This window comes from Coenobita brevimanus, chromosome 86 (genome assembly GCF_032717465.1).
Source record: "Coenobita brevimanus isolate Jiangsu-jjx chromosome 86, ASM3271746v2, whole genome shotgun sequence".
Lineage (NCBI taxonomy): Eukaryota > Metazoa > Arthropoda > Malacostraca > Decapoda > Coenobitidae > Coenobita > Coenobita brevimanus.
This window is the reverse complement of record NC_137039.1, coordinates 32,608,673-32,636,170: the sequence shown is the minus strand read 5'-3', so window position 1 is coordinate 32,636,170 and position 27,498 is coordinate 32,608,673. Positions and strand designations below refer to the sequence as shown.

The 27,498-nt window shown below is 37.7% G+C and overlaps 1 protein-coding gene across 1 annotated transcript in view; it reads right to left on the bottom strand.

The window, feature by feature from the left end:
- LOC145410796 (dynactin subunit 1-like) overlaps window positions 1-27,498 on the bottom strand; it is a 102,705-nt gene that overhangs the window by 42,766 nt on the left and 32,441 nt on the right. Inside the window, exons 6-7 of the mRNA XM_080280909.1 lie at window positions 23,581-24,039; window positions 21,232-21,340 (exon numbers count right to left, since the gene is read on the bottom strand). Of these exons, the coding sequence (XP_080137035.1) occupies window positions 21,232-21,340; window positions 23,581-24,039 (568 nt within the window). The remainder of the gene's footprint in view (window positions 1-21,231; window positions 21,341-23,580; window positions 24,040-27,498) is intronic.

Below are 27,498 nucleotides of genomic sequence, written 5' to 3'. Positions count from 1 at the left end.
ATTTTCCTAGCCGCAGGGAAACATCTCATCATCCAAGGATTAAGAATACTGTATCTCATTTAACTCTTGGAGGACTGCTCATGCCTCATGTATTTTACTATGGATAATCTCTAACGTTTTTGTCTACCATAGGAAAGCCTCCTGTTGTCCAAGGGTAAAACACGTACCTTAGACAAATGGGCTAATACAAATGGCATAATAAATTGCAATTTATTTCATTTGATAGTGAAGAACAACATATAAGCTGCCACATGAAGACAGAAATCTACAGTATTTCGTTAGTTTTTGTAATTCAGCAACAAGCTATTAGTCAGAAAATACTTGACATCTAAAATACTGTGTGGAAGGTAAACTTCACTTAAAATTTATTAACCACTTAATTCTGTACAATGTACACACAGGTACTGTTCTCACAGAAATCAAATGCTTCACTATACTAAAATACGGATTATGGTATACAGTGATGGCTGTACCTGTTGTTGATGTTGTGACCCTTGGCTCAACTGAATGTGCTAAACTTTAAATGTATGTTATATATCACAGGCTGACAGGACATGTATAACCTCACTGCATTTGATTTGCTGAACTGTATTATACTGTTGATGCCATCAATCCAATGATGCACTTTACTTATGTTTTGCCTCTGAGACCATTTGCAGTGACAGGGCTTGAAAATGTTTCTATTATCCCCTTCACAACCTGAAATATCCCCCTAAGCTGAATATAATAATATGAAGGCAGCAAGACCAAAATATAAAAAGGATGTCATTGGTTTAAAGGGGCTAATACTGAATCATTAATGGCAATGTCTCATCTTGAAGTTGAGTATCCAATTCACTCCTTTTTGTTTACCGAGATATAAAAAACTGTGCTCTTGAAGCTGCAGTATCCAATTCACTCCTTTTTGTTTAGTGAGATATAAAAAAACTGGGCATTTACAGCACATTCACTACTGACCATAGCTTAAACATGTGAAATTCTTGCATTTTACTCTGGTTCACTGGCAATACAACCCAGCTCTCAAAAAAATGAGGAAAAAAAATTAAATGTCTGGCACCCCTAAGTCGGTGATAACAATTTACCTGGAAATGATCATCTAGAAAAACTATAATAAGCAATTAACTACACTTGGACATTAATCTTAGGCTATACAATGTACATTTAAACAGCTAAGAAATAAATAATGGCAACTGTAGGCTCTTTTTTCACCATGATCATATTCTGAATTCAATTTGCCAAACACAAAATGAATGGGGAGAACTGAATCAAAGCTCTCCTAGCTCTCTGGGGATATTAACCAGTCAACAGAGGAAGCTCTGGGACAAAATTCTACTGTCACACGAGGTACACATCTGAGCCATTAGTTTTAGCTCAGCATCTACTCCTATGGCTGATTTGTTATCATCTGACAACTGGGCCATTATCACAACTTGAATACTAAGTTGTGGTTACATGAAATTCAATGAGCCTCAGTCATGAGGTGGAAATGAGTCTCCTTGGTTAGTAGTCAAATATATCCTCCAATATGACTACACCTGGCCATCAACTGGGCTGGAAAAGGGTTGGGAATCTTTGTTATTTGAAAACTAAACAAAGATACCACCAGCTGGAGGGAAATCATAACAAAGGTTTCATACAAAACACAGCTATCATTCATTATTAACCACCTCAATCTGATAATATACAGTAGATACCCCCAGTCACATGTACTGTATATGGCACACAAGGATCCCTCATACACAACAGCCTCAACCATGTTCAAATTCCCTGTTAAAAAAGAACTGACCCACCTTGCATCGACTAATACTAACTGAAAACTAAGGAGTTCTTCAATGTTTGATTAATTTTTGCCTTATTTCATCAAATTTTGTAGCATGTTATTATTTGTATTAAAGTTACTTTAACAGTTAACCAAATAACAAACAGCTAATGCCAGGAACTGTAAAAATAAATAAATAAATACATAAATGCTAGACAATATTTGTTTTAAGCCATCCTAATATCTAGGTCTATGTCAGTTTTACCTCTGAATAGCAGGGTGTGTTTAGAAAGCATATCAATTACCAAGCTAGAGCCATACACGGATTTTAGGGGGAAAGTGTGTGTGGGGGGGGGGGGAACAGACTCGAGATGTAACACAAGCCTTCATACAGAATGGGGCAAAGCAGCTGAGTCACACAGATTTGGTATACTGTACTATACATGGGATGGACATTTAGCACATGAGCCATGTAACTGGGTTAAACTGAATTCTGACATTTTACTTTTGCTACTGCTGGATTATTTTACGAGGTTTTAGTGCCCCTATCAGTAAAGTGGTTAATGAAGGCTACATCCACCCCCCCACCTCCTCCAGTTCAAAAAGTCTCTCCTAACTCAAATAAAATTATCAGGAGATAGCCACAATAAACTGAAAAAGATATCAACAGATTCATGGGGTTACGGCAGCAGCTTGAAACTTTGCTGGTCTATATGAGACGCAGTTAATACTGACACTGCTACTTATGCATCCAGCAAGACTTTGACCCCACACCTTGATGATGGAGAACATGTCTTCATCCAGTGTTACACCCTGGCCACTTCTCTCCAGCCAGTGGTAGGGATAATGGGTGAGAACAACTATAACTAACAAGACACCAATATTATAAACGCTGTTACTGTTGCATCCAAGTCTCAAGACAGAGGAGGGGGAGGTAACTGCAGCCCCCAGTCCCACCCATTTTGGCCACTGTTTAAGTAAGGCAGGGGTATGGAATAGTTTTCTCACTCCTACCCTCAAGGATAAGCAACTTATAATCCCAGTGTCCAAAAGATGCTAGATAACAGAGAGCTTGTCATTCATAACTGGTTCTACATTTCACACTTAACTTTACAGTACCTAGTTAATAAATAATAAACTTTTAAAAAGCCCATTGTAAGTAATATCTAGCTTACATATTATCTTTAGCATGATTTCTGCTTAATTCTTCTTGCAACTTGATAAACAATGCATTCATAATTTGCTTCAGAAACAGTATAAGTTTAGAGTTTTACATACAGTTTTAATGTCATTCAAGTACAGTACGGTATCTATATCATGAAAAAATTCAACTGCTTTTTACTACCAAAAAGGAATGAAAAATAATTATACACACAAACCAATTTTACTTCTCACTCTTTAGGATAATACCGTATATAATTAACATAGCACGAAAAGGGAAACATATTTTTCAAAATGATACTGGCAAAGCAGTATAGCACCTGCCATATAAATACTGTATAAATAAACTATTCAACAGCAACAGTATAATACAACTGGTAATCACCACCTCATGGTAATCACCACCTCACAGCAACTCCCAACTTAAGGATTTACTATTTCTTTAGCAGCATAGAACATTAACACCCTCAGGTTCTAATGACATTTTCAAGTGAGGAAAACACTCTAGAATGAGCTGGAACAAGGTACTAGAGTCGTCATACTCATGAAGTATGGTACTGATGACAATAACAATTCTCACACTCTTATGATTCTCTCAACCAAATAAACTCATTTAGCATTAGCAAGACTACAAGACTAGAATAATGAAAGGCTTAATGCCTGAAGAATCATAAACCAATCCTAAGCAATTACGGATAATGGCAACTTAATGAATTGTATTAATGCTTAAATCAGGAGTGCTGTACATTCACACGCAAAGTCTAACACACACTTGAGATAGGGAGCACCACCAACATCTCAAAACAAACAGAAAAACAACACACAGCAGCAACAGTCAGTATCCCAAACCCCAAAAAGCTTTGTAAACAATCCACATGAAACCTGGTATATTACTGGCTGCTACCCATCTCCCACACATACTCACACATATGTGCACGCACGCACGCACACACACACACACACACACACACACACACTATGATCATTTATGAGGTCTCTTTATATTTTACAACAACAAAATTAAAAGGAATATGGAATACATGGATGGAGGATGGAGTCAGGCTTGCATGCATGATTGAAGGTAATGATAAGCAGTAAATAAAAATGAGACAATTACCCTAGAATAGAAACTCCTTGCTCATTTACCTTCCATGTTGGGCAGAGGCACTTCACAGCAGAACCATACCCCACCATTGCCCTAGCTACTTCCCTGCCACCCCTACTCTCACTTACAATCACCCAAAATGAAGGGAAGTGTGTGGGAGCAGCAGGCAAGCAAGCAACAAGCACTGGGATTCAGTAAGGGTACAGAGGACTTAGGGTGCTTGGTTTGGATTCAGCCTGTACTTGCTTGTGTCCAACTGGTTCACAATATTGGTAAAGAATAAGGGCCCATCAGAACAATGCACCGTGCTTGCATAGGACCATCAAATATTTGGAAATAATAAACAGGTAGCCAGGTCTCTCCTACAGGTCAGTGCGTGCAAAGCAGGTGGCAAAAAAGAAGCAGGTCATGCACAGTTAGTCTGACAGTTACTTGTTCAGTCTGACAGGCTACCTCGCCCTTGGCCCGCCCTGCCGCCGTGCCCTCGGGGGTGCGGGGGCTTGGCGGGAAGGTGCGCGGGACGCCCCGAGGGCTCCCACTGCCTCCAGTTCCTCGGCCAAGGTGGGAGAAGCCTGACCTGGCCTGTGGACAAGACCAGCCTCCTCAACTGCCAGGCTTGCTGGGAGGGACGTTCCCACCAGATTCACCTGCCCTCTTACCCGTTTTCATTAATTACTGCCTATGTCATATCATCATGGATTGACATATACTGCACATCTCGTTTTCAGATAAGTATAACATATTTCAGTATTTATCGCACCATTTTGTTTAACTTTAATACTATGATATTTCCCAAGTTATGCTTGCCTTTCCTGTCTTCCTACACTCTTTCATTATTCTTCTTTCTGAATGAATGTGTTACTGACAGAGATATCAGCTACTCACTGGAAACTATAAAGGCTAATCTCTACCTGTGTTATGTATCACTTAGCAAATATTTATTGAGATGTACTTAGGCTTGGGGGAGGGAGGAGGGTCATAGCCACAAGTTAAGTATCACCTACTTGCAACAAAATACAGTTTAAAAAAAAAAATCGCTACTAGTACGGTACTATTACCAGCAAACATGGTTTGAGTCTAAAACAATTGAATGAAAGCTGCAAATTGGACAAAGGGGCCTGACTAGTGGTGGAAGCAATGAAAAATATGACTACAGAGGGGAAACAGCAATTCTAGTTTGGTCTACAAAAGCTTGACATGGAAAAACTTGTACAAAAAATATATATGGGAGTCAATTTTACTATTATACAAAATATATGAAAAATACCTGAAATCTTTAAAAAAAAAAAAAAAAAAGAAAAAAAAAAGAGCCAAATAAAAACTGAACCTATTCTTAAAAGTGAACTCTGTTTGGACTGCAGATCATATATGCATTCAAAACTAAATAATGTACTTTAAAAACATACAAGTATTTGTCATTCATTATATAAAGTACTTCACGCTACCATGTGCATATACTGTGCCACATATTGAAGGATGCACTGAACTTGTTTGGCAATCACTTTAATTTGTATAAATATTTTCTCTAATGAACTGACCTTACAGATTCTCATGATCTCCTCACTTACTGATAACAATCCATGTTTTATGTCAAACAGTGATACATACAACTCTATAAACAATCTTCTGCTAAGCTCTCCCTTTCTTTTCAAAAACTTATGCAAATATATAACAAAAATGTAATTCTGAGTTCTGTCGAATGAATTTAAGAGCTAAATTTGCAAAAATCTTGCTTCTGCAAACTAATAACTATTAACCTGAAAAACATTTATCTGGACAAGAAAATTTACAATCCTAAGAAACTACTGTAAATTACTACAATTACAGCAGACACCCAATCATGGCAGTTCATCAAATGGCGATACTGCATAATCTATACTCATAATACCACAGCTGATGCCATTACCATTATGCAGATTACTCCACACCAAACATAATGTCAAGATGATATAGTCAACCATAATCATACTCTGTTTTATAATCATAAAAATTGGAGCACTGTCCTGTACATATCATACAGTGTGGCAGAGACTACTCACTAAAATTCTATGCTAAATACTGAAGTTCCATACTGCACTGCAAATGTAGTACTTATAAATAATTTATTGGAAGATGAAATGTAAAAATACCTGACATGTCTTGAAGGACAATTACAGTCATAAATTCTTGTATGACATTCTTGGTTCAGAAGCAAGTATATAGCAGTATCAATCAAGTACTGAAACTGTACAATTCAATATTATTAAGAAGTGTAATAATAATGTGGTAAAGTTGTCCAAAATGTAGTGGTTGGTACCTGAACCTTAAAAAAAAATCTTTCTTGCCAGATAGCTATACTAGAAAGTACGTAAGGCAAGCAAAACATGAGTGTTCAGTGACGCAACATGGTGTATTGTGCTGAAGCAATAGTCAATTTATGTCCTGGAAAAGTCATCTCAATGTCAGTAAGTTGTTGCCTCCGATAATACACAGATACTGTAGGTGTCTGAGTGCAACTTGCTACATAGTACAGTAATCCCTCGATTATCCAACATAATAAAGCCAAAGGCATGTCTGGGTAGTGGCTCCGTCTGGATAGCGGACTTCCCCCTTGGCCCCCATTCATAAATAACCTAAATTTGAGAGCCAGTGTAAAAGGCCACTAACGTACATTATACAACACTTGTTCCTGTTGTTTAACACTACTCTACCTCATCAAATGGACTTAACAATGCAGTGGACACACAAAACGTACTGGTAAAATGGAATAAAATCATTGTAAAATAGAATAAAATCATGGTACAGTACAGTAAGCTAGAATGAAATCAGTCAACACCCACGATTCAACCATCCCACATCAATCTTACCCACGATATTCTGCTTCTAAAGAGTCAGCACTACCCTCTTCCTTTTCCCTGGTGAAGGGGCCATCATCACACACCCTAGGAAGAGGCATGCAAGGAACAGCAAGGCCAGATGCAGGATGGGAACAACCACAAAAACCACCATGTGTGTCGCTATAACAACTGTTTATGTCGCCACATGGGAGCTAAGATTTAGTGAAGGGGGGGGTCTCTGGCGGATGTGGGGTAAACTAACCAACCAGACACTGTGACGCCACCGGGCTACTCCCACCTGTCCGGGCGGAATTTTTCGCGCAACCATAATTTCCAAACAGACGCAAGCATTTGTCTGGATAGTGGGAAAAAATGTACAAATATTGGTTTGGAACAGCCAGATCGCAGCATCCAAGTAATGGATTGTACAGGTAGTGGTTGTATGGATAATCAAGAGATTACTCTATGTTAACCTTTGTTTATATTTATATATCATTTATGGAGATGGAAATATAATTAAAGGTCCATTTCAGATCAGATATTGTTATTCATCTTTAGTCATGGTGCCATGTGGAAATCAATATTTTTTCCTCAGCCATCCACAGTAAACAAAATTACATCATCATCTTCATCATCATCCAATCCTACATTGCCCCATGAGAAGCGCAGAAGCCCAGGGCTAAACAAGTTGGTCCTGACATTTAAGATGAGAGTGGCCAGCCTCACTCACCCCTGAGTGGCATTACATGAGCAATGAACCCCAACCACCCACTGGATATAAACCTTCACCAGCTCAATCCGACTGGAGCACCATAATTGCCCACTAAACCACCAGGCGCCAAAATTTGGTTACATTTACTATGCTGGGTGATAACCATATAACCAAATTTTGGCCCCTGGTGGTTTAGTGGGCAATTATAGCGCTCCAATCGGACTGAGTCAGTGAAGGTTTATATCCAAGTGGTGGTTGGGGTTTACTGCTCACGTAATGCTACTAGGGGATGAGTGAGGCTGGTCACTCTCACCTTAAATGTCAGGACCAACTTGCTTAGCCCTGGGCTCCTACGCTCCTCATGGGGCAACGTAGGATTGGATGATGATGATGATGAAATTGTTTACTGTGGATGGCTGAGGAAAAAAAATACTTATTTCCAATTGGCACCATGACTAAAGATGAATAACAATATCTGATTCGAAATGGAACTTTAATTATATTTCCATCTCCATAAATGATCTATAAATATACATCTACACTGTTCTTCCTTCCATGGGTAAATATGGTAATAAGACCACATTACAGTACTTCATGATTCTATATTTCACCAAAATTTAGCAGTTTTTCTCTAAGCCAGAGTGAAAATCAGCAACAGCCACCTACCTTAAAATTGGGTTTAACTGTCCTTAAAATATTGTAAATTACTGGTAACTCAAGTGGTAGAGTTTGCACACACTGTATAATATACTCTCTAGACTGATATTAAGGGAAAACAGAAGGTAAACCCTCATTCCATATAGAGTTGCATTGGTTGTCATGGATATCAGTAGAAGCTAAAATAGAATTTAAACTCAGTCTTATGACTTTCAAGGATCTTAGGTTTGGTGAACTTAAGTGCAGTATCTTGCTGACCTACTGAAACATTCGCCAGCTTGTTCTGGCACAATACTGCAGAGAAGCAATGATACTTTGCGCCTTGAAAAGTTGGAAGCTGTCTGACAATCATCTTTCTTGGAGAAGTCTCTTTCTTAGGCTACAATGAGGCAATACAATATGCTGCCCTTATCTACATGATAGGTAATGTCTGTTGTTTGCTTTAAGAGGCAACTCAAGACTTTATTTTCCCAGAGAAGTTAAGATCTTGAAGGAAATGTGATGACAGAAAGCTACAGAATTTAACTGATGCCATGGCCACAGGTGCAGTTCTATACTGCACACAAAAATAATAGCGATACATTATACACACACACACATATATATATATATATGCTTACATTATTTTACCTTCTTCAACAGTTGCACTGCAAAGTTTTTTTTCAAGTAATTTCCTCAGGAAGTAAATTCCTCAGGAAGAATCAGCACTTTTGAGAAATAAGAAACCTGATTACTGTATCATTATCATTATTATAATTACTGAGACAATGAGGAATAGGTCATGTCTCAGACTTGACCAAGTTAGCTATTGCCAAAAAGACAGTCATCAACCTTCAATGCGATCTGTTCTTAAATAAGGCGTATGTCATGGCTAAGAACAAAGGACACTTTGCTATGAAATGTGTTTTGCTACCAAGTAAGGCTTCAGTTATTACATTTCAATGTGTTGTAACAAATTATGACTTTTACTAGGCATGGCTTTGCTTGACGAGGTCACACAAGGCAGTTTCAGCATGTGTTTCATTACAATCACCATCATGATTGTAAGTCTTACCATCTATTGTGTCAGCATATACTGAGTGTCTGCTGTAGATATTCACAATAAGCAAGCAAGCTACCAACCCTACACAGGCTCAAATATCATATACTAATACACTATGTTCAAGAACTACACTTCTTTGGTACAGAAATGAAACCTACAGATTTCATGATGGTTAATGCCAGCTAATTTAATCTTGCTTAAGGGAAATCCTCTTAACCTAAAATATAAATCCTAGCCCTATTAATCTCTTGAATACAGCAATGATACCGAAGACTTTATTATTTAAAAAAAATATATGAAGCTTAGGGAGACTTCAAGACTCAAAAGGTTAAGTTAAATTGGCATAACTCTCCCAGTGCAATACAACTGAAGTCTATGAAGGTACAGTACCATAAATACCATTATTATGGTCTACATGATGAATACCCACAGTGAATATCTATTTTACAATGCTCTTGTTATGTTATTGGAGAAACTGTAGTGAATTTTTTCCCCCTACAATACAGGGGAATTACTAAGATAGATAAATAGCCAGCTCCTTCCTTTCCTCTCCTAATTTGAAGGTCACAGTTTATAATATAATAACAGTAACTAAAAAATCATATATAAAACTTTCAAAGCAATGAATGAGCTGAATTAAAAAAGAATCATATGCCAATCAGGTTCTACCAAAATAAAATGCACATCAAATAATCTGACATGGAACCACTAATGGACCTATAACCAGTACATTGTCTTCCTCTATTGTCCAGTACACTGTCATCTAAGTATGTGCCTATAGTTTATCCACCTTAACTTGACAGAGGATTTAGTCACTTTGCAGAAACTGCTCATGGCTCAGTAGCAGATTGAGACAATTCTATATTTTTTACATAAATATTTTTGTCACTATCTTATCACTTTATTCTAGCATTTATCTCTTGTTACTGCTCAACTCACAAGATAAAGATGGCAATTTTAAGCCATGTTAAATTAGGCAGAGTATTGTACAGTATTTAATACAGTAAAACCTCGATATAACAGACTTCCACAGAATGGAATTCACTTTTATCGGAATCGAGGCACTACCAGACTAAATTCTTATACAGAATATCAAAAAAAGTCCAATAAAGCCTGAAGCAGTCCAGACTGCCTGACCACTTCAACTATGTTCACCACAATAAAGTAAATAAATGACATGTTTATCAGTGTACAGTACAGTATTATTATATATACCATTTGATTATTGTGGTGACTGTATAAAACAGCACAGTACTGCAAAGGTAGTGAAAACAGTTTAAAAACCATTGGTGTGATCCAGACTAATGTCTGATATCAGAAAAAGTTCGGGCCCGCAGGGGGAAGTCCGGATGTCGTTTTTATCGGAATTTTGTTTTTTTCGGAATGGCTTGGGCCCAAATTAGTCCTTTATAGAGAGGTTTTACTGTATTCTTTAAATATCTATCAGACGGTCTTCCAATACATGTCTTGTACCTTGTTTTCCTCCCTTGTCTTCCTGAAACATCCAATACTGCACTGTCTTCCTCTAAATGCCCCATACCTTGTTGCCCTCTCATCTTCCTGAAATATCCAGTACTATATCTTGTCTTCCTCTAAATGTCCCATAACTTTGTCCTCCTCTAAATGTCCAACACCTTATCTTCTTCTAAATATCCACAATATTGTGTTCCTCTAATATCCAATTCAGTAACTTGTATTCTCCTAACATCTGGTGCACTTTCGCTCAATGCCCATCACCTCGTCTTCCTCTAATGTCCAGTAGCTTGCATTCTTTTAACACCAAGTGCCTATCATCCTCCACATATCCATCATCTTGGTTTCTCTAAAGTCTGGTGTCTTGTCCTCTACTTCTTGTTTCATTCCCTGTTTTTCTCTTTCCTTTCAAATTTCAATCAAGTGAAGGTAAAACAGTGACAAATATTTACTTATTACTATTTCAGCTTAAGCAGAAAGAAAAACATGGAGAAACTACGCCTGCATCTTTTACTTCTAACTCTTCAACACTCCAGTAACTCCAGTGGATCATTATAACTTAGCTTTGGCAACAAAAGTACGATATACAATTTCCCGTGGACAGTAAAGAATTTGCCTTTCCAGTTGGTTTTTTGCAGGATTAACTCAATGCTCATGCAAGTCTCACAGCATATTACTGTAAAATTATAGGCAATCAAGTCTCTACTTTAAAACATATTAACCAATATAAATCTGTCCATCCTCTTGATTAAATGACTAGTAATCAGTGTCATCTACTTGCTATCATGGACCTGCAGCTGCAACATTACATGGACCTTTCCATGTACTGTACTTAATATAACCACCACATGAAATGCAGAATATGCCAATAACTGATTGTCCTATTACTGTATGCAAATACAGTATCTGTATATTCAGGTATTTTACTTTTAAATATTCTCTGAACTTGCTACTTATGAACTGTACTGTACCTTCAACTGCAATCATGCTCTAGCCTGAATATCTACAAAAATATTTCTTTAGGGGAAATCTATTATACTTACAGATACTTTATGCCTCTGGTGTGGGAGGGAAAGTAACAGTGGTGGCAGTGGTGATGGTGTGGTGGAAGGGGGAGGGAGGGAGGTAATCTTTATAAGAAATTCAGGGGATAAGAAGCAGCTAAATATGTAGTGAAGGGATGGGGAAGTGGAGCATGGTTAAAAATGAAAATCAATTTATTTCATAGAAGAAGTGGACTCCTTGGCTGGCTTTGAAAGGTGGTATTTTTAATAAAATCAACATTTTGAACCTCTGTTTCCAATATATATATATATATATATATATATATATATATATATATATATATATATATACACTATGCAAATAAATCACTCAACATGTGATTCATAGATATACTGATAACCACAATAAAACTATATGTAAAGCAAGCTAACAAGCCTGTTCTGTATATAACAAATACAGTATACCCATCTGGATATTACGGTACATACAATACATTATATGACTTTTAAACCTTGTGCATGTCATTTTAAGGGAACATACAAAATACTGTATCATAAAAGTAAGTTCCCCCAGCTTAAGGAGATAAAGGTGATGCCTATGAATGATTGCCGGTATGCAACCTACATCACACACATAAACCTAACTACCATTATACAATAAATTACAGAATGCTTCTGGCCTATAACAACACCTGCTGATCCCTGAGAAATAACATAGCCAAGCAGGACACACTGTGGAGCCAATACTTTTCCCTTAACAGCACACTGTGCAGTTGTGTATTCTTCAAACACTAGTACATATTATGCATTTGTTATATAAGTGCTGTTTTATCATGACAGCCCTAAAAAGCCCTGTGCTCTGTCCTCCTTAAATGGAAAGAATGATGAATGATTCAGGCAGCATTTACCTCCTACCTAACAGTAAATCAACAAATAAACTGAGCAAATATTTTCCACCATTATAACCACCTCTCCTACTGGGCCAAATCATATCAACTGCCAGATTGCATTGTTTATAATTTCTGTCACTTGTCCTCCTCTACAAGCACTCATAAACCACCAACTTTCCAGTGTCCATATAATCAAACCATGTCCACTAAACACTGTCTACATTTCTCTATTTCATCTGAGCATCTAAACTAGTACATTTCACCTACGTTTCCTGTGCTCCTATAATTTGTTTATAAAGAGTAATTAAAACAATGATCATTCTTGCTTTGAAATCATACTATATGTAATACAAAACAATAAAGAGAAAAAGAACTTAGTTCTTTTCTGCATTTCCCTCCCACCAATTTTATCCACTTGCCACTGGGGCTCTGTCATAGCGTGCCTGAGTACGGTGACTGCAATTAGAAAGACAGGGAAATTGGAACTGTGTAAGAGCTAATTCAAGAGTGAGGATGGTCACAGCAATAGCAATACAGTGTAGTGGTATAGTGCTCTACAGCAAAATGTCTTCAATCTGGCAGTGAGAACCTGCATTTTGAAATCTTACAGTTTCATAAAATCTGGTATACTTTATGAATCTAAAAATCTTAAATACATTGCTTACTTTAACTGAAGCAGTTATACTACTGTATTACCAGTATCTTAAAAGCTGCATATGAAATACCGCACATTGGAACATACAGGTATGACAAAAGTCAAGTGTAATTTCAGGAACAATGGAATTGAACAAACAGTATTGTCTTCCTGTTATTCTCCATATTTTTTAGTTTTCAAGTTCTTTGTCAATCAGAATCTCAAATGCCAGAAAACTGCCACTGTACAGACTGCTGTATCAATGGAAGAACTGTATCCCTCTATGTAAAGGTTGTTAATGGGGAAGATGCAGCAGTTTCAACTCAAATGAGACCTATTCAGGTATGAATAGGGATGGGCTGAAACTGCTTTATCTTTGCAATACACAACCTTTCCACATGTGGGCACAATTCTTTCATTTGATCAATTAATATCACTATGATATCAAGACAAAGCAGTATCGGTGTTGTGCTTATAACTCAGGCAATAACTATGGTGCTGTAGTGACACAGACAGCAACACCATGGTTGTGGTGAAACTGACTGTAACACTGATACCTCTTGCATTAGCAGAGTTGATGAGGTGAAAATGGTATGAGACTAAAGCATATACGAACTCTGACAAGAGAATCCCACAAATCTCTCAAAAAAGTTATCAGAAATTGTGTATATCAGAGAATTATTAATAAAATGCAGCATTTGTACCCAAGTATGAATGTATAATATGAGAAACTCATAAAAGCAACACATAATATAATAAAATGCAGTGTCTGTACCCAAGTATGAGTGTATAAGAAATTCATAAAAGCAAATCATAATACTTTAAACACCATTGTACAATGATCCACAACCACCTCCAAGAACTGCGAAATAAATACTCAGAGTGAAAGAAAAGCAAATGAAACATAAAACTGGTATCAGTTCTTAAAGTGTTCAATACAACTTCCCTAGTGCATGAATGAATAAGCATGAATAAGATTAACCTCTTCAGGCCAGTAATGTACTTTTATATTATTCCTACTATCTCCAAAGTATGTTGCTCACCTTGGGATATATTCTCAAAGTAAGGGAATTAAATATAGCCTTAATTAATCCCTTCCCAGTATGATGTTTCCCCTAAGAAAAATAAAACTGTCTAGTGGTAGCCAGATTAAAGAGAAAAATTCATGCTCAGAATGGCATGGTTAACCAATGTAAAAATTTATCCTCCTTATGAATTACCGTGAACTATGGGTAAAAAAAGTATCCACGCATAGGGGGTCCGATGCCTACAGAAAACATTCGTTCATTATCATCTCATTGTGTAGGAACAATGTTTGTTTATATAAACATAACATTTTCTAAATGTTTGCAAGAGGATATTGCTTGTTGGCGATATATTGCACCTCCCAACATCATGGCTACCAACGTGTGGTACGTCGGACACTAATATTTCCGTGATCTTCGTTCTGTGGTCCCAGATGTTTTACTCATATTGTGCATTGATACTTTTTTGACCCATAGTACAGTAACAAATAGAGAATTAATAAAATATTGTTCTTACACTCTTATCCCTATGCACTATTGTTCTTACTATGGTTTTTGGTCAAGTAATAATCTGATGTTGCAGCAGCAATGTTTGAATGAACAATTTTGGTTCAGGGAGAGAGAGAGAGACAGAGAGAGACAGACAGACAGACAGAGAGAGAGAATATATGGAAATGTTGCACTTGTTTTCAATCCAACACAAAAAATTAAAGTTAAAAAAAAAAAAAAAAAAAAAAAAAAAAAAAAAAGTGACTTTTGTATTACATAAGGCTCTCTGTTCTTATATTAAGAGGGTAAGGCCCTGTGATAGTATTTAAAATTTGGTGTGACACTAAAGATGGTAACATCAAATTCGAAATAACAGCCATGGTGGACATAAACAGTGCAAGCAAAAAAAAAAAAAAAAACCACCACCAAATTTTTAAACAGCCAGTGTGGATTACAGTACATTACGAGGAAAGAGGGAACACCCCATCAAATTATATGAGGGCAGTATGGATTACATTAGTGAAAAAGGGAACATCTCAACGACTTTGTAAAAAGCCACTGTAAGCTGTGATAGTGACTATTAACCCCTTCAGTCTTATGATGTATTTCACATTACTCTTGGTTCCTCCAGAAAATTTTATTCAACTCTGGAAAGGCTTTTCAAACTGGAGAGATTAGATATAGCCTTCATATACCCCTTCATTACAAGGGTCTCCTCAATGCCGAATAAAATAATCTGGAGGAAGGATAAACAAATCAATAAAACACAACACCAGACTGATGGAGTCAGGATTATAAAAACTTCAATTAAAACTGGGTGAGCAAGAAGCTGAACATCATCTAGAACTGACACAAAATTGGTGCAGGATAAAAAATGGGTGTACATAGGGGAGGTAACATTCAGTTTTCAAAAAGCCAGCCTGTGATGTGATAAATAGGGGAGGAGGTGTGAATGAGGGATAACATTTCATCAAAAAACATTTTGTAAAACAAGTAAGGCTGATGGTGCGCCAGTGAAAAACCTATCAAATATTAATGAGTCAGACAAGGGACTCCTTCAGTATGATTAAAAGGTTGTAAACATCAGCAGATATACAGCAGATCCTAAATATGGTACCGTACTTTTATTCGTAAAGTATGCAGAGGTTTGTGTACAACAAATGAAAACTATGAATTCTGGCAATCTCCAATTAAGACAAAACTTCAACTGTAGTGCAATCTTACCAGTACCATCACCACCAACACCAGCATCATCATCATCATGATCATCAAAATTGATCTCGTTTTCCATATTCACATGTGGTGGGATGATCCAAAGCATTACTTCTCCCATCTTTTGGGACATAAAGGAAATGAGGCACAAGTTTCAGTTTCATATGATCACTCTACAGTAACCCCTTGACTTTAGTGACATCTTTTATAGTACTGTACATATACACTTGCAAATTCCAGTACACAGCACAACCTTGTTTTTTGGCTGGGTAGCATTTTTTTTTTTTTTTTTTTTTTTTTTTTTTTTTTTGAAAACCTATCGTATAACAACTGATCACATAATGAATCTAGCATTGCAACAATAGTAACTGTGAGAAAAAAAAAATCATATGAGAAATTGCACATCACTGCAACCATGTGTGAAAAAAAAAAAACTTAAATTCTTACTAACTGTATAAGCGAATGATCGTACACAATACCAAGCAGTTGTATAATGAAGGTGTACTGTATTTTGTTCAACTATGGAAAGATTTCTGTAGTCAGGGAATTAGAAGCAATCTCTGTTATCTCTGAACAATCGTATGTTTCTCCCTAAGCTGAATTTAGGCTGTCTGGAGGTAACTACAATACAAACTGAAAATATCACCAGACTGATGGAGCAAGAGAGACCGAATGGTTTCTTACAAGTTTTGGCCACTGGGGCTGGCATACCCCTAGACTGGGACATGAGGTACTGTGCTATCACAAGAAAAGGTTCACCAATAATTCCCTGCCAGCATTACATTATGCCTCGTATTTTTCATTCCTTTCAAACATCAGTGAATCCTTCCTTCTCATACTCTTTTTCTTGTGTGCTTCATAATACTAAACTCTTATTCTTGTGTTCATCATAATACAATACTCTTTTTCATGTGTGTTTCATTCTGCTAGCATAAATGGTTATATACAAACAGAATAACCTTCCATCACTTCAGCCTGCAGCAAAGTGTTGGCAAACCTGTGATCATGACAGTGTTATTAGCAACAAAAGTCCCATCACTGATGCTTTTCTCTGCATGGACTGATAATTTGTCTCATGAATCTAAAGCAAATGACTCCTATTACACTGGTCTGTGTTCCATATGGTGTACTGTAAAGTCACCCATGTTGCTTCCTGAGGATTCAATAGACTTTTTTTTTTTTTTTTTTTTTTTTTTTTTAGAGAGAGAGAGAGAGAGAGAGAAAGAGAGAGAGAGAGCGCAGGATAGGTGATAGGGCACATGTTGCCCATAGTAATGGCTGTAACCAAATCTTCTGCATTACTCCAATAACCCTGGAGACATCTTTTCCATAAGTATCTCCGAACCTGAATAATAATTTCTGGAGGTAGCAAGCATAAACTAATATAAGACATCACATGGATTCAAAAGTATACAAACTTAACAACAATTAAGTAAATTATTGTTTCTTCCAATCACCTGGAAAAATTTGGGACCTCTCTGCAAATAGGGCATGTACTGAAAATCAAGGATCTACTGTATGCATCACCTCAGCTCATTATAGCCTGTAATATCAGTAAAATAGACATTCTGAAACATCAATCAAAATACGGTATATTTCTTCTTGACAACAATCAGCTGCAACAAGCAAATATCATCCAAATCCTTCTCAGAACCACACACATACGCCATATCTACGACCCACTGTAGCACACATGACCTTATTACTTCCTATAAAAATTTATAAAAACAAAAATAAATATGTGTACTGTATATCAGTGACTGAATAAACTCTGCCAAACTGCTGTTTTCCACTCTCAAATTCACTCTAAGTATCACTCATATGTCAATACCCTGCCTGAAAATTTTGGACTGCCTATAGTTATCCCACTTGGGAAAAATAATTAATCCCCTAAATCTGGGTGATGTCCTTTTTAATTTCTTAATTCTTGAAAAATGGACACTTATGGTAAATATTCAATCATATACCAAGAATAATCACACTATCAAATCTGCAATAAACACTATACATTATCAGTACTTAAACAGGGAAAAATCAGGTTTCACGACCAAAAGCTCCAGGCTTTTGAACTATTAACTTTGGCTATAAACTTGTGCTGTCATTTATATCAATAACTGAGCAAGAAGGCAGGGGACATCACTTTTATGTCAAAGTGCCATATGTGTGACATCTATTACATATCAATGAGGATATCTGCTGTGTATCCTGGATTCTATGTCTGTCTGTAATGTATGACTTACAGTATACATACAGGTGTACCAGTATTTAAAGTCTCTGCTTGCTATACAAGATAATGGAGTTCAAGACTGCTAGTCAGCTCTACTATGGATATATAACGCCCTTTCTACAGTTTTATTATCTTTATAAATCTCTGATATATGTGACTTTATTATAATACAGTGTTCTATGAAGAGAGGTGATTAACAATCAAGTTACACCATAAACAATAAAAATTATCACAAACTGTACCAATAGTGCCAATACTCATTCAAATACTGTAATTTAGTTACAGTATACTTTACAATCCATTAGTATCAAATACTGATTAGTTCTTACTGAATTAGTCTTTGATACGGCAAGCTCAGGCAGTCAGTAAGGAAAACGCATTAGCATGTTAGGACACACTGTAAAAGCAATTGATGAGTTGTTTATGCTCAGCAAGAGACTCGTGCTAGGCCTATGCTGTTAGTGAGATAATCTTGCGTGTATGATGATTAGCAGCGGGTTGAGCTAGTTCAAGCAGCCTTAGCATGGGGTTGCAGAGAGCTGGCAAAGTGTGGGAAGTGAGTTTAGACCTAGTGCACACACAAACACACACACACACATACAACTCCATAATGTACTGTTTCTATTGTACCACTACTGGAGCTAGAAAGTGCATGAAAGCTCATCCTTGCACAGTCTACTCAGCATACAAATATCCAGTCTTTCAATTTGAGAAAGAGAGCATACTCTCCAGCACACCCACAGAGTATGATAAAATGACAGCACAGCAGACACCAGACAAACACATTAAATATGAACAGAATCATCAACAGGACTTCAACACAAGGAACTTCAAATATTATATTTACAATGGACACATTATTTCCTGAAAGAGATACCGATTATATAGCATACTGTATTTTGCCTCGTACATATACATCACAAGAATAAGACCATGAGAACAGAAAAGAATAGCCACCAGACAAAGAGCAAATAAATGTTCTTCTGAAAATAGAAAGGGCACACAGGATTGCAATGATACAATGACGGCTATAACTTACCCTTAAAAATTTGCTTCAAAATTCCTTCTCCCACTCTCCTCTCAATTATACTCCATTTATTCTCTCTTCTTAATAATATATATATTTTTCTCTCTCCCTTTTCTCTCTTTGCATTTCCCTGTCCTCAGTTACAGTCTCCTCAACTATCCCACAAAATCCCTACCCATGTCCTTTCCTAAGAACTCCACTCCCTATCTTCCATATTACTAACATAGTGTAACAGTTCCAATCCATATTAGGTCCACTGCAGGACTAAATCCTCTCCTTGGAAAAAGAGGTGCAGCCACAATTCACTGTTCTCCAATGTAGTGAAGCATGAATGAAGTAGGGATGCCTGTACAGTAGAGAGTGATGCAACTGAAAAGTAATCATGCTGCAACGGCTACACATGATTATCAGGAGTTTATATACTGTATGTTATCAAGATGAACTGACAAAGAGCAAACATATACAAGTATATGAAACAACATACTAACAGCACCCATACCATCAGCTCAGGACACAAGCACATCATAAGAGAAGCATCCTACCACCAAGGCACTGTGTTACTTTTCCTTACCCTACTCTTCCTTCTTTTACATTCCACTTTTCTCATTGTATTTTTTTTTCTCTCTCTCTCTCTCTCTCTCAACTAAAATCACTCATCCAAACTAATTTCCTCTGCCATTACCTATACAGTACTTGCCGATCCTGTTTCATAATTCTCATCAGCCATGACCCTTAATGTAGAATTAATACCAGCACAGTAAAATGTTACATTCTGACAACTCTTACCTCAGGAGTCATACAATACCTTCATTTCTGAATCCATCCTCATTTCTACAGCTTTACCTTACTCCACGATCAAAACTCACTTCCACAAGCCCTTTTAACCTTACTTCAGTCTCCATACATCATTATCATCACCCTATTATCATCATCATCATCATCCATCCATTGTCCAGTCCTACGTTGCCCCATGAGAAGCATAGGAGCCCAGAGCTAGGCATGTTGGTCCTGACATTTAAGATGAGAGTGACCAGCCTCACTCATCCCTGAGTGTGTTTTACATTAGCAATAAACCCCAACCAACCTTTGGATATAGACCTACACAGGCTCAATCCGATCGGAGCACCTTGATTACCCGCTAAACCACCAGGAGCCATAATTTGGTTATACTGTATGGTTACCACCCACCATAGTAAATGGTTTCCTGGTCTACAGGAAACCATTTGGTTTGTCACTCAGTGTAGAGTCACCCATATGCAGAAGGAAGAGGAAAGAATGAAGGAAAGAAAGACAGAAGAGGGAGTGCAGAGTCAACCACAGGCAGAAGGAAGAGGACAGAATGAAAGAAAGAAAGAAAGGAAGTGGGGAAAGGGCAGGCACCTAAAGCAGCACTACATTGAGTGAGTGGATGACCTACCACCTATCATCATTCATTCATTCATTCATCATCCAATCTTATGTTGCCCCATGAGAAGCGTAGGAGCTCAGAGCTAGGCAAGTTGGTCCTGACATTTAAGATGAGAGTGACCACCCTCACTCATCCCTGAGTGGCATTACATAAGCAATAAACCTCAACCACCCCTTGGATATAAACTTTAACTGGCTCAATCTGACTGGAGCACCATAATTACCCACTAAACCACCAGGCACCATAATTTGGTTAAATGGTGAGCACCCCCACCTACCACCTATCATCATCATCATCATTATGCCCAGACATGGATGGAGCACAGTAGGATTCAGAACACAAGGAGGGAGAAATCACAAAGAAGGGAACTCTGTCAACAACATATCCAATGAAATGGGCCAGACAATTTTTCACACATTATTCAAGACCCCATAATCCTGGCTCCCCTAAAAGGTCTTACCATCAGCATTTATTTATTTATTTATTTATTATTATTTTTTTTTTTTTTATGGTTCACACATCTACCAAAGAATAAAAATGTCAACTTCTTTCCCATACAAGAGCAATCATCCCCAAAATGCCAAACTTACCTCAACAAATGAAGATGCCTTTTTCATGTCTCCACGAGGTGAAGATTCTTTGCTGGGGGACCTTTCTTCCCTCTGGCCAACTCCTCGCCCAGCACTGCCCAGAGGAAGTCTGGGGAAAATGTGGCAGATGGACAGGATATTATTTCACATGCCACACTGATCTGACTGCTAACCATTCCATTGGCAGATGTCAGATCTTAAATATTATCACTACAATACTATCATCAGTAATTACACTACTCATTAGAGACATTCATTCATTCACTCATCAGAGACCACAATCTAAAAAACTATGTATTACAGGAGTGCTAATGAAAAATGTAGGAAGATATAATATCTGCATTACTCTGCAAATGACAATCAAAACTTCCTTTATAGTTAACTATGCCATCAAAACATGTCACTTGAGATAACATTCAATAACAGGAGCCTAAAAAAAACAAGCAGAATCAATGTTAGCATGGCCTCAAGCACATACTCATGAACACCCATACACAAAAACCATTTTTCAAAATGCGTAACAAACTAATGGTTAGTATACAATATGGATTAAGTTTTCTAATCACAGACTAAATAAGACTACTGTGCAAATAGTTTCCTGTTTCCCACTTAACCTTCTACACCCATTACTAGAGACACTACAGAGGCTGACACACACTACTTCCAAGGGGGTTGAATGGGAGGGGAATAACTGTAGTACTGTATTTGACAACACACAAATTACACATTTTCAAATATCACTATACCATAATCATTCATAAGCTTCAGCAAACCTTCTTTGGTATGGGCAATATTACTGTCACAACTAAATTTGACTGTTGCATTTTCACACATACTGGATAACTCGAATGATTCACAACTATCAAAATCTGCCAAACCAACGTTCAGAAACTCAATTATTTCTGTGACATCACTGAAGTGAGTGTAAATTACACCTGTACACCTTTAACAGTAGAGTAAAACCATTACTGGTAACACATACTAATGGAAGCTACTGCCAGTAAAGATTTTAATGCTCCTCAATTCCACAAAACTGGGATTACCTGGTAGGGTTTTAATCAAAGAATTATCATCATCTTATGTTACTTGTAATGATGGAGGGTACTGTGGTATCTAATCAGTACTGAGAAGCAGTACAAGCCAGTAGGACATGCTATTGATGGAAAGCTAAGTTATATATGGACAATTACTAAACATTAAATAAGAACTTCACTTAAATTGCTGCACTAGTTAGCTGCTGAAAATTTGGGTAATAACATTCTCTGAGTTGAAAAGCTTAATGTGTTACAAAATAACTGACAACTGCATGCAAAAAGCAAACAATCTGCTGCACAGAGAACATGTCTGTAAAAGCCAGACCGGAGCTACTTCTTCCATAAAAGGCATAGATGATGGTATGTAAGGTACCTGAAAGTGGCATACATACAAGGGTATCATTAATGTCAGCAACATTTTACTGGATATTTACATTAATGTTTTAATATTCCTGGTGAAAGCATAATGAATAAGTGTTCTGTCATGTCCCTTCATAACTTGTGAGATGCTCATAGAATCTGGGTTATGTAGCAGTAGTATATAAGATGAATTCGCCGAGTTAATACATAGCGCTAATTTCTGATTAGACTAAGTACAAATTATCTGTGCTGTATCAATAATGTAAAAATCATGAGAGAAAATTATATTTTGTTGTTATATACTATTCTTGACAGTCTGTCCCTGGCAAAGTGTTTCACGGGATGAAGACTAAAGACCTGTGGAGAGGGAATATATATATATATATATATATATATATATATATTGTTAGGGATATCTCTAAACAGTTAGCATTCAACAACATATATGCAAATCACTGTATGCACTGCTCAAGACTTGTCTGGTGATGTAAGAAATGTAATTTGTTATGCAAGTCCTTCCAATACTAAACCACCACCAAAAAACAATCATGTACTTCTGTCTAAACATCTACAAAGACTGACAAGAATGCACTACAGCACAATGCTAACACTTGTGTACACCAAAATCCTGTAATGAAAAGTTGGCTAGTAAGACTGTATTTAAAAAACAGAGAGAGAGAGAGCGGCATCACAATTAACCAATAAAGCTAAATCGCCCACATATCAATAATCTGACTTGGATACTAGTTCCCAGTATACATGACATCCTGTGGTGAAGCAGTCTATACAGTCTAATGCGGCTGGTTCCATGCGTACAAACATACCAAATGAGAGGAGATGCAAGAAGTTAACATGGAGCAATACTGTAATGTATATGCCTCCTGTAGTAGTTTAAGATTCTGTACAGTGGTTAGTATATAAAACATGTTCCGATGGGGGTACTGGAGGGTCATACTTGGCCTGGGTGCGGGGGGCGAAGGCAGAGGAGGTGGAGGAAGTCGAGGCCTTAAGAGGGGTAGGGACAACAGGTTTACGGAAGAGGGTTGGAGCAGCAGTCTTGGAAGGGGTGGTGGGTTGGGGACCTCCTCTAGGGCTTCCAGCTGCTCCACCCTCAGAATCCAGGGAGGAGACTGAGGGGGGCCTCTTGAGCAGTGATTTGTCCCCACAGTCAACTCTTGAAGCCACCTTTGACAGGTCCAGCCGGGGTGTTGACTTTGATAAGTCAGATTTTGACCCATCAAGCTTATTTAGGTCAGTTTTTGAGCTCTTCAGAGAAGTTTGGGAGGGGGTCTTGGCCAAGAGAGGGGTTGGGGAGGGGGAGGAAGACACACTGGAGAGGGAAGGGGTCCTGGGAAGGCCTGAGGTGGATGAAGTATATACGCGTGGCTGTGGCAATTTTCCAAGCATTGGGAGCCTGACAAAGGGAACAAGACAAACACTAACATCAAGTTTCACTATATAACACCAACAATCCAATATTGTTCTAAGAATGAGAACATGAAAATGTGAAAATAATTAAAAGAACCAAGCATCTGCAAGGAGAAAAAGATAATTAGTTCCTGTAAAAAAAAAAAGGGGGGGCAGGGAGATTTAAAAAAAAAAAAAAAAAAAAAAAATAGTGAACATTAGTTAGCCATTCCATGCTACACACACAACCATTAATGCACAGAGCAAAAAACACAAAGCTCCACCCTTCCTTTAGATTCCAAACCAATGGAAAGTTCTTACTGCCATTTCTACCTAAATCCTTTTAACTCTGTCCAGACCAACCTCAAGCACAATACACTGACTGCAACCACAGAACCCTCACTGCATGCTCATAAACCCCTTGAATCTGAGTGAGGTCCTCTTTTTGTGTGTGCTTACTCTTGCTGCCAAAAGATCATTTTATTTAACTTAAGAAAGACCTCTCATAATGAAGGGTTTATTAAGGCTTTATCTAACCCCTCCAATATGAAGTCTAACCAAATGCTCAGTAATATTATCAGATGGCAAGAATAAAATGAAAAAGATGTCCCCAAATTCAATGGGCAAAACCGTACACTTACTGATAGGGGAAATAGTTCTGGCATACCTCAAGAACCCAGGCATGATAAAAAGAAAACTTGTAGCCCAAACTAGGCTGCCTAATACGTCCAAGCCATATTCAAACATGCACTTGCATGAATGGCTACGCTACTGCTGCTTGCCAAAAGAAGTAAATACTGTACAATAAGGTACAGTACCGGCATTAGCATTACATTACTTCATTCAAGTAGGAGAGAAGAAGACCCTCTGCATGTGAAGTTAACCCTTTGAATCCAAGTGATGTCATTTTATGTATATTTTTTTTGGCAACCAGACAAATTCATTCAATTTAGGAAAGGCCTCTCATATTCTAGGAGGTTTATGAAGGTTGTATATAAACCCTCCAGCTTGAAAGCTCTACCCTAAGCAGAATAAAATCAACAGATGCCAAAAATTAAATAAAAGACATCCCAGGCTAACTGGGTTAATGAAGACAAATTACCCATGCCAATAATGTGCAGAACAATCAATGGAATATCCTGAATGTGAATAAAAGGCAAACTGATAATTTCCCAAGCTTGAAAAGTTGATGCCTGACAGTTCCAGCGTTGCAAAAGACACGACCATCAGACTCCTACCTCAATCTGTCTGGCTTTTGTGGCACGGGGTTCCCAGATGGTTTCCTTTTCAGACTGAGAGCATGGAAGGTAAGAAAGAGACATGGCACAGTTATTCAGGTGGAATATCAATGAGGCCAAGGGATTTGTTCTGATTCCTGGTGCCTCAACAGTGACTGTTGAAGATTTGGGTCATCAAATTTTTTTCTGTGATATAAAATGCTTTTACTAAATCTTGACTATAGCTGATTATATTCATGTAATACAATATACTGTACTGGCAACTTTTAGCAGAATGATCAGTAAAAAATGCTGCAAACAGCATAGAAGTAGTATCCAACTTCATAAACAATACAGTCTGGCAAGCAACGATTTTTAGATTCAATTTACGATATGTAATTTTTGTAGCACTTATGCCAAAAAGTCACTTGTGATATAGGAAAAAAAAAAAAGGCGGTGTCACAAGGTGATGCAGCCCTACATGAAGTTTATGTACAGGACTAGGGGGGCCCTATTCTCGTCAGCGTAGGCTTACTACCACGTCTTCCTTACAAGTTATTTTCTGCATATAGTATGTTAATATTCTCATCTATGATATCTATACAAACTTCACCAATACTGAAACGATATTAAAGGCATAAAGAGAGTATCAAGTGAAAAACTGCTACATATGGTACGTTAATCCTCTCATCTATGATACATAAGCTTATGTAAACATAATACACTCATAGTGAAAAATACAATAGGCATAGGTCTGAATATTAAGGTGAAGTAAGGAAAATAAAATGTTCAGGAAGAAGTGTTAGAATGCCTCCACAGCTGATGAAAGTATGACCCTAGGTGACTCCAGAGGCTAAAGAAAACTTTGACCAGGGTGTTTACAGCATGTCAGGCAGTTCTGGTTCTTAAAGTGTTAGTAGCTGACCCTTCATTCACCCCTGCCACGTCCAGTTATGCCCTATCTTATTCAGCTTCACTCAATCCTGTCCAGAGTTCTGCCCATTAAAAATTTCATCTTCCCTTGCCTTGTCAAGTCCCTGTTCCAGTACAGTGCCTTCTTGCCTTGCTGTTCACGCCTGCTATACAAAGAGTAGCGCTCTTTGATCCATGTACCACAGCCCAGCTTAAATATCAGTTTAATCCTGTACTAGTCATCCTCTGGCAACACAAACTTAGCAGCAACCACTGTGCCCTTCCTATCCAGCAATGAATGTCTAATCCTAATCTTGCTCTGCTGATTATTGCTCATTCTTATACGGCCTTACTTTACTGTCATCATCTTTCTGTTCCTACCACCTTGTCCTCGCTCAATCATTTATGCCTTATGTGTACTTGTATGTACTATGGGTCACAAAAGCATCGGTGTGCAATATATGTGAAACATATAGGACCTCACAACGAACGTCACTGAAATATTAATGTCTGACCTACCACACACTGGTAGCCCTGATGTCGGGAGGCGTCATATATCACCAACTAGCAAAATCCTATTGTAAACATATAACAAATGTTATGTTTACACAAACAGAAATTATTCATACACAATGAGATGCTGATAATGTCAGCAGCTGTTTGAATGTCTTCGGTCGGCATCAGACCCTCTGTGCACTGATGCTTTTGTGACCCATCATACAACTATATCTTCCACTAGACATTTTCATACATGTCAAACACACACACATGGTCTGCCATTTTATATTATGAAATGAAACTATTCATAAGCATCATATTTTCTTATGCCTGGCCGTGCATCAAACAATAATTCGTGCCGGGGAGAGTGGGTAGAACCACGTGAGGAGGATAGAGTGGGGAAGGGAAGGATATGAAATACATTTTGGATGAGGGAAGTAAAACTCACAAATGCTTTGAGAATCACCCAGTAGGGTTGGGCCGATGAGCAGTTTTGCCAATTACCAAATAATTGGTAGTCAATAATCAGCCGATACCATCAATCGGCCGATTACAGTGTACAGGGATACCCCAGTTTAATGATCTATCTATCTATCTATCTATCTATTGCCAAATGCCATAATCCCGTAAGGGGTGGCCATTTGACTTTGAGTTATTTGTTTTACGGGGAGGGGCAATAACCCTCCACCAACCCACTTGTTGACGCGTAGGAAGCACGTATGGTTTGGTTATATGGTTACCACCCAGCGTTGTAAATGGTTTCCTGGCTCACAGGAAACTGTTTGGCTTGTCACTCATCGTAAAGCCACCTGTAAAGGAAAGAAAAGCAATAAGAAGTG